Raw genomic sequence first — 9,261 nt, 5'->3', positions numbered from 1 at the left:
AACTGAATTGAATAAACACTGTGAAAAGCATTGTTGTTAATTTGTCATTTAACCTCTTAAACCGCAATCACTTTCACCTAGAGTGTACCATGTTTTACTTTGTTCTTATACTACTTTGAGTTATTTTAACCCTTAAGTAACAGACTAATGCCTAGTTTCAAACAAGACCAGACTTGTGAACATAGGCCACAAGGTTTAAGAGCTACAGATATTTTATTTTGGGGGAGTCATTTTCCGGAAGATGCTCAATAATGGGGCACAGATTGAGGTATGCACTTTTCCAACAGACAAAATGTATCAGTTTATGATCAATAAATAAATTCAATCCTCAGTGTATTTCAGGAACTCAACAGTGAAAACTCCAATTAAAAACTCAGAAACGTTCCTAACGCAAAATCAAGTATTTATTTCTCAGCAGTAGCAAATGGAATCACTGACACAACTTGAAAGAGGCAAAGAGAAGCATTCAAAGGGTGAAGAGTGGGGATTCTGAAGCTCTGGGGGTTTGAGCGGGACTGATGGGCATTTAGCTGGTGGCCTGGAAGGCTCCTCGGGGGTGATACTGCATGTCCCGGATGCGTCTCACCGATTGGATCTGAGGCAGAGCAGCCCCGAACTCAGAACACTCCTTAAACTCTCCTTTCTCAAACAAATACTGGAAGCCTCTGTATCCTGGGTACTGATAGCCCACCCAGCTGTGACGCAAAAATATGGGAGAATTAATATTACACGCATCAGGAATGGTTCTATATCTACAGTAAGTTTATTGTACTCATGTCAGGGCTTTCTGGGGGTTATTCTAGAAAACACACTCTAAATAAACGTAAAATAACAGCCGTTAAATTAAAGAAATTTACTGTAAAATAGCGGACATTAAATTACAGAAATTTACTTACATTTACATTTCTGTCATTTAACCTCTGTTATTTTACAGTAAATTTATGTAATTTAACGGACGTTTTTTTCGGCACCCCAGCTGCCATAAATAAACCGTAGAGTTACGGATTTTTTTTACAGTGTAATCAAACACAGCTGATCCAACTAATTAAGGTGTTCAAGACTACTTGAGACTATTAAGCAGGTGTTAGCTGGAGGTGGCTGGAGTTAAACTATGCAGAGCTGCGGCCCTCCAGGAATTCAGTTTGACACCCTTGCTCTAGAGAGTTTCATTCATTCTGGAATATGGTTGCCAGATTTGTATAACAAAAGCAGTCTATTGGCAAAATTGAAATAAATTTTAATTTAACGACCGTTATTTCACAATAGATTTCTGTAATTTAACGGCTGTTATTTTATGTAAAATTTTTGTAATTTTACGATCATTATTATACAGTAAATTTCTGTAATTTAACGGCTGTTATTTTATGGAAATTTTTTGTAATTTTACGATCATTATTATACAGTAAATTTCTGTAATTTAACGGCCGTTATTTTATGGAAAATAATTGTAATTTTACGATCGTTATTATACAGTAAATTTCTGTAATTTAACGGTTGATATTTTGCAGTAAATTTTTTTCATTTAACGGTTGCAATTTTATGGTAAATTACTATAGTGTAACGGGCGTTATTTTACAGCAAATTTCTGTAATTTAATGGGCGTTATTTTATGTTAATTTTTGTAATTTTATGATCATTATTTTACCGTAAATTTCTGTAATTTAACGGTTATTATTTTACGTTTCTTTCTGGCATCCCAGCTGCCAGAAAAAAAAAAAGTTAAATGAGGGATTTTGTTTACAGTGTACATAAGTAATTTGCAGTATCATTTTGTGCTGACTAATTGTGCAACTGCTTATTTTACAGTCATTGTTTCATACTTTACAGTTTTCATACATAAATTGACCTTACGCTGTAAAAACGATCCCTAAATGAATAGTTTTTATTTTGCGATCAACAAGTTGTTTTCAAATCATTTTGTGCTTTTGAGCTGCATTATGGGACCTCAATCTCCATCAAACTTTGATGTTGTCAATTTACCTTTGCAATTTTGGGCATTTTTAGAAGATTGAACCAAAGACTTGTATTAGAAATAGTATATGAATTGTACACGTGTCATTGCTTTTTGGGGGTTTCACTCACGTGCCGCTCTGCACACGAACTGAAGAGACTTTCTCATGGTACCCATGAGCATGGAAGCTGGGAACATCATCGTCTATGATCTCAATCTTCTTCCCAGTGAAGCTTGGGTTCTCGTAGAGGACGATCTTGTGTTCCTGGCTGTCCTGTAGGGACGTATGATGTAATGCATATAGTGATGTTTAGTCTTATGTCTTATGGACCCTTTTCACAAGCCTGTTACAATGCATTTAACAATCATCAGCATCTTAAATCCTTGAAAGTTTTTAATATTTAGATTTTTTTTAAATGTATGAACATTTATTTATGTTTATGTATGGATTATATCATTTTTGCTTCAAATTACCAAAACAAACTACCGCTTGTACGATGGGTTTCTAATGTAGCGTCTATTGGACAGAACAGTAAATTTGACATTATTCTCTCTTCTGTATCGCACAGTTTTTTTACCTTTTTCTGAAAATGTCTTTGTGGAGTTTTTCTTTTATTATTTGAGCAAATAAGATTGTAAAAAAATTATTTGCTGTATTCTTCCATTCACTGCGCTCTTAAATCTTCCCAACTATGATGACTTCCGCTGTTAAAACCTAATGTATATATATTTTTAATGTACACATTCACAAAGACAGATGCTTAACACATTGTTGCAGAGTGTCTGCTATTTTCTCTTCACAAGTTATGACTTATTGTCTGTAAATCAGACCAGGTATAGTGTTGCTACTTTGTGGACAAGCAAATAAGTTAAAAAAGTACATGTTTTTGTACAGTATGTGTATACAATTCTGCTAAATATATCAGTATCACATTGGGCTGTATGTGAATTCTTGCATACAAAATAAATAATAAAAATAGATCCTTTATTGATTCATATAACATATTGCTAATTTTATTGAATCTATTTATTTTATATGGCTTTATTGTTTAAAGTTATAACTATTTTAGAATTAATATTTTTAATTAGCAAGTACATTTATTAAATGCTTTTTAAAATCATGCAATGATTGCCCCATAAAGTTAGTTTAGATATTTTCTAATTTTCATTTGTTTTAAATGTCTTTTTTTCCAGCTATTTCATTTTTGGATTAGTATATTTAATTGTTTCATATATATATAAATATATATAATAGAAATTATATAGAATTTTCTTTATTTGAGGAAAAAACGTATCCCATAAAATTGCTGAAGAGAATGTATAAAGCTAAAATACAAAACACACAAGTTTTGATTTGTAGAAAATGTTTATTTAAAAAAATAATAATTTAATTTAATTTAATTTAATTTAATTTAATTTAATTTAATTTAATTTAATTTAATTAGATTTCATAATCCTGCTGTACTGTATTTAGTTACCACTTTGATGGGGCGGAAGGCGACGATGCAGTCACTGCGTCTGCTGTTGGTCCAGGCGTCCCAGCGAGGATACTCACCCTTCTCAAACACATACTGTTCCCCCTTACAGCCGGGCTGCTCAAATCCCACCCACCTACAACAACAAGTGCACATCTATGACATGTCCTCTTTAATACAGCAGTAATGAGTGGTCAAGCAGAGTGTTGATATAACAGTCCAAAAGCTCTGGGACAGAAAAGTGTGAGAAGAGTTTCATTCAGTCTGGAATATGGTTGCCAGATCTGTATAACTAAAAGGAGCCTATAGGAAATCTTAATCACCCCAATGACCAGTTAAACGTGCCCAAACCCCAAAATACATGAAGTTATATACACTGTAAAAAATGCAGGCTTGCACACAATTCATTCACGCTGTCCTGACACAAATACATGTAACTAATTTAAGTAGCTTGAATATAAAACAATTAAGTTACCTCCCCAAAAATCTTCAGAATTGTTTAATTTCAGATTATTTGAAATAAGTAGTTTGAACAAACAGCAAAAATTAACTACTTTTTTGAGTGTATACATAAGTATACATAGATTTTTAGTTTGTGTTAACTAACGTATTTCTCCTTATTGTTTAAATACTCATTAATTTACATTCAGTCTTTCATGCATTACTGTTTTTTTATAAATAAATTGTCCGGAAACTTAAAAATATACATCAATTTAAAGTTATTATATTGTAATACAAAGATTGTTTTCAATTTATTTATTATATGTAACTGCACTTTTCAATTTTGGGGATTTTTAGAAGTTGGAAACAGAAATAATACGTAAATAAATAGTCTGTACATTAACTAAAAAGCACTAGCAGCTTGGGATATTGTATTTTAATTAACATTACCAGCCCACACAATGTATAATTTAGAACTGCTAAAAATTACTATAAAATATCAAGTTATTAAACATTTCAACACCAAAATTGTCAGCAGAGAAGAAGGTTCCATATAATTCAAGAGCATAAATAAATGGAAACAGCCACGGATCACAAAAAAAAAACAAAAAACAATACATTACAGTGTTTCTTAAAAGAATAGTTCACTCAAAAATACAAATTCTGCCATCATTTACTCACATTTGGCTCAAGTTTGAGTATTTTTTGTGTTATATTAAAAATATATATATTTTAAAGAATGTTGGAAACCAGTAACGATCGAAATATCTCCTTTTTTGTTCAACAGAACAGTTCAACAAGTAAACGGTGAGTAAATGATGACAGAATTGTACTTTTTTTTACCACTTCCTCATAGAAATCCCCTGACTAAATAAGTATCTGTTTCTTTGTTTTCGTCATCTCTATTTGGTCAGATTTCATTTATACATGATCTTAAACGTTTTTAAAATTAGCTCAATTCCACAGTAAAATATTGATGTTTTCTCTCACTCCAGAATCACCTGGAGTGGAATATTTGAGCTGGGGCATTGATCTACTCACAAATTCTGTTCCAGCCCATGTGTTGCTTCCAAACAAATAAAGCTTGAAACACGTAAACTGAAAGACAGTTCACATGTAACTGACTTCTTTCTTCAACAGTACATCAAAGATGGTTTTTAGCTGAAAGTCATAAAATACAAGTCTGTGGCATTTTGAGGGTCAAAAAAGTTAGTTTTTAAAAGTTTTTAAGTTAAATAATGTTTAATTGATTGTTTCACTTTGTAAGACCAAAACATATACAGTTGAAGTCAGAATTATTTGCCCCCCCCCCCCCCCCCCCACCCCCCCCTGAATTATTAGCCCCCCTATTTTTTTCCCCAATTTCTGTGAAATGGAGAGATTTTTTTCAACACATTTCTAAACATAATTGTTTTAATAACTCATCTCTAATAACATGTCATGACAGTAAATAATATTTGACTAGATATTTTTCAAGACACTTCTATACAGCTTAAAGTGACATTTAAAGGCTTAACTATGTTAATTAGGTTAACTAGGCAGGTTAGAGTAATTAGGCAAGTTATTGTATAATGATGGTTTGTTCTGCAGACTATCGAAAAATAATATAGCTTAAGTGTGCTAATAATTTTGACCTTAAATGGTTCATAAAAAATTAAAAACTGCTTTTATTCTAGCCGAAATAAAGCAAATAAGACTTTCTCTAGATAAGAAAATATTATCAGACATACTGTGAACATTTCCTTGCTCTTGGCGGTTCATTCCGCTGTGGCGACTTTCAATTAAGGGTTAGGGACTAAGCCGAAAAAAACCCCGAATAAAATGAATGAATGTTGAACATCATTTGGAAAATATTTTAAAAATCAAATCAAAGGGGGCTAATAATTCTGACTTCTACTGTATATATAAAGAGTTCAGATGCAAAAACCTTTAAGTGCCGTCTCAAATTTCCATCAAAAATGAACATTTTTCTCAGCCTCCTTTGTTTATGTTGAGATATTTTACTGTAAAGACCAGGAAAAGGACTTATTCTTTGCCATAAAAGTGATATTACTGAACCTACACACAGGAGCTTGATAAAAATACTCATTTTAGAGGAAAATTTCAGACGGCATTTAGAGGTTTTTTACAGTTTTTCTAGAAGGGATACAGCTGTGGCTGGAATATTTTTATTTTTAATTTATGTACATATTTATTTAATTAACCAAATAAGTAGTGTTTTATTTATGCCTGCACCAACCCAACCCTAAACCTAGCCCTCATTGTAATGTAAAAATAGTCATTTTTGTTGTAGTGTAACAAAATGAGGGAACACTTTATTTTGATGGTCCGTTTGAGTATTAGTAGACTGTCTGCTTAATATCTGCTGATACTGCTCCTTCAACAGACATTTGACTGACTATAAGAAACTTTGCAAGTACATGTCAATTTACACAAACCCTAACCCCAAGCTAACAGCTTATAATCTAATGAGAATTAGTTGGCATGTAGATGCAATGTAACTTAAATTCAACTAACGGACCATCAAATAAAGTGTGACCCAAAAGGATGTTATATTTATAAGTGCATGCGTAGTAGCCGAAGATGTATCCCTTTTAGATTTCACCGCATTTTATAAATCAGACCACAGTTCCATCTAAAAATGTTGGTCACACTTTCCAATAAGGTTTCATTAGTTCATTTTAGTTAATGTATTTACTAGCATGATCCAGAACAATACTTGTACAGCATTTATTAATCATATCCAACATTAACTAATTCATAATTAAAGCTCAAATTCATGCTTGTCAGCAATAGTTAACACAATGTAAACACAATGAACAACTGTATATCCACATAGCGTTAGCAAAGATGAATTGAAAATGGTTATAAATTTATTGTTTATTGTTAAAAAATACATGATCTAACATGAACTAACGTTAACTTAATGTAGTTACCAAAATTTATATTAATCTTCTACTGATGAAAAAAGAAATAGATAGCATTGGTGAGTAAACTTAAAAGCAAATGAAAATTTTTGAGTGAACTACCCCTTCAACTTTCTTTGTTCGTAAATGAAGAAAATATCCCTATGAACTAACCTCATCGGAAGCACAGGTTATGTCACATTAATGCTTAATAATGCCACATTACACTTGCAGTCACACACAAACTCACGGTCCACACTGCACCAGTACTGAGCCCACTTTCTCCACGCCCGCCTCCTGGAGGTTGTTACAGGGCCCAGTCAGCTCATGACAGCGGCCTTGAAAGTTTTCCTGTTCGTAGATCACCAACTATGGCACAGAATGCAAGAGAGAATGTATTAAAAGAACACAAGCAAGAGTAACAGATGCACCACAGATATTTTGTACCTTGAAGGCACTGGCAACTGGTTGTTTTTGCTTGGTTGCAGGATTCTGGTGATCAGTTGCCATAGTGAACCAGGATGGGTGTGATGAGCTTCATTCCGAGATAGCATTAGTATTAGGAAGCAAGCGATAAGTATTAGCATCAGTTGTGTGTATAATTGAATATCACTAATGCACTCCGTTGTATTTGATACTTCAATATATCAAATAATGATACAAATAGCACACTGATCAAATAATAAGGCATAAATAGTGTGTATGTCTTACCAGCTCCGGGTTGTGCCAGTCGCTGTGTGGTGGCCTCTGCGGCTCAATTTATATGGCAAGCTCAGGGGTGGAAACACTGCCAAAACATGTCTTTGTCCAGAACAAACTCATCGTCAGGTCCTAATAGGCTGACCGGCTGGCACTGGGAGGGCTGAAGTACCAGCCAAACATCCTCATCCTCGCCATCCTACCCTCCCTTTTCTTTTGATACCCCACAAAGTTATTTCATTAGTTGTCAGTTTTCACCCAGCCATGCTTTGTTTCCATATCCCATGATTCAGCACAGCCTGTGCCAAGAGTCCAGGACCTACAACAAGAGTGACTGACTCTGGGTGCTGAGCTGAAAGGGACAGGCTGATGCTTCTCTGCTTTTTTACAATTACTGTCAATCCTTTCAGGAACATCTTAGTTTGATTAAATCAAATGTAAAAATAAACAATTGAGGTCAGAATTATGAGCCCCTGTTTATTCTGTTTAACGGAGAGATTTTTTTAAACTAATTTCTAAATATAATAGTTTTAATAACTCATTTCTAATAACTGTTTTATTTTATCTTTGCTATGACAACAGTAAACAATATTTGACTAGATATTTTTCAAGACACTTCTATACAGCTTAAAGTGACATTTAAAGACTTAACTAGGTTAATTAGGTTAACTAGGCAGGTTAGTGTAATTAGTAAAGTTATTGTATAATGATGGTTTGTTCTGTAGACTATCAAATAAAAATATAACTTATAGGGGCTAATAATTTTGACCTTAAAATGGTGTTTAAAAAATTAAAAACTGCTTTTATTCTAGCTGAAAAAAAACAAATACGACTTTCTGCAGAAGAAAATATATTATCAGACATACTGTGAAAATTTTCTTGCTCTGTTAATCATCATTTAGAAAATATTTAAAAAAGAAAAAAATTATAATGACTAGAATGACATAACGTATTCCTACACAGATTCCAGATATCTCTCCAAATTGCTCACGTTCCATATAAACCTAAAAAAAGATGTATTTAAGTCTTAAATAATCTAACGTAATAGGGGAAAATGTTCGCTTATTTTCTCTGTTTGCTTTGTTAAATCAGTTTGAATTCCATTCAAATGGCACCCCGCAAGTGAATGCCCCTTTCGTCTGCACATGTGTAGATCCTACTCCACCTGCTGACCAAAGTGCAGTACTGCATGGCTGCAACCTTTAGTCAAACTTTGTTGATTAGTTTACTAAAGTTCTTTAGTTTATCTACTGGATCCACGTTAAAGTTCACCTAACACAGTCAAATTAAGTGAAGTCTACGAATTTGCCAAAATGTGTAAAGTTTACAAGCATGTTTTCAAGTAGATTGAGTGATTACTTTTTACAGTGTAAGTAAAACAAAGTCCACACTAAGGGTTGATATCTATTTTAAAAAATCTTTTCAAGAACAAAAACAAACAGCTCATTTGGATTACAAGTTTTGTTTTCCAGGATTAATGATGTCAAAATTGGCCCAAATCCTGCCAATGGATTAATTATTATATAATGTACAATCTGGCCATTTTGGTATCTGAGGGCAATGTAGCTGTTTTTGTAGCCTGTGGCTTTAAATCCAAATGAGCTGTCTGTCCCCGCCCACCGCTGCATCTCATGCGTTACATCAGATAAACAGCCGTCAGTGATAGAGATAGACACAGATGAAGCTGAAATAAGGTCACTGGTCAAAAATGGCAAGTAAGTTTATTCGATGTATTTGTGGTGGAATGAAATGAAATGAGTCTGAAATGATGAGTCACACAAAAATGCCG

At 33.3% G+C, this 9,261-nt stretch overlaps 1 protein-coding gene across 1 annotated transcript; it reads right to left on the bottom strand.

Annotated features, from left to right (window-relative positions):
• Window positions 1-386: 386 nt before the first annotated feature.
• crybb2 (crystallin, beta B2) lies at window positions 387-7,283 on the bottom strand. Its single transcript, XM_056463298.1, has 5 exons — window positions 7,221-7,283; window positions 7,024-7,142; window positions 3,430-3,562; window positions 2,083-2,225; window positions 387-695 (listed from the first exon to the last, which is right to left on the bottom strand). The coding sequence occupies exons 1-5, from the start codon at window positions 7,281-7,283 to the stop codon at window positions 527-529; spliced, it is 627 nt and encodes a 208-aa protein (XP_056319273.1). The 3' UTR covers window positions 387-526.
• Between the last annotated feature and the right edge of the window lie 1,978 nt (window positions 7,284-9,261).

This window comes from Danio aesculapii, chromosome 8 (assembly GCF_903798145.1).
Source record: "Danio aesculapii chromosome 8, fDanAes4.1, whole genome shotgun sequence".
NCBI classification, from domain to species: Eukaryota; Metazoa; Chordata; class Actinopteri; order Cypriniformes; family Danionidae; genus Danio; species Danio aesculapii.
The sequence above is the reverse complement of the archived record's forward strand: the minus strand, read 5'-3'. Positions and strand labels throughout refer to the sequence as shown.

Bases quoted from the DNA above. Each gene is read 5' to 3' on its own strand.
- crybb2 (XM_056463298.1), bottom strand. From the start codon at position 7,283: ATGGCAACTGATCACCAGAATCCTGCAACCAAGCAAAAACAACCAGTT. The intron at 7,143-7,220 runs GTACAAAATATC...TCTGTGCCATAG, and splicing joins CAGTTGCCAGTGCCTTCAAG to TTGGTGATCTACGAACAGGA. The intron at 2,226-3,429 runs GTAACTAAATAC...ACGTCCCTACAG, and splicing joins CCTTCCGCCCCATCAAAGTG to GACAGCCAGGAACACAAGAT.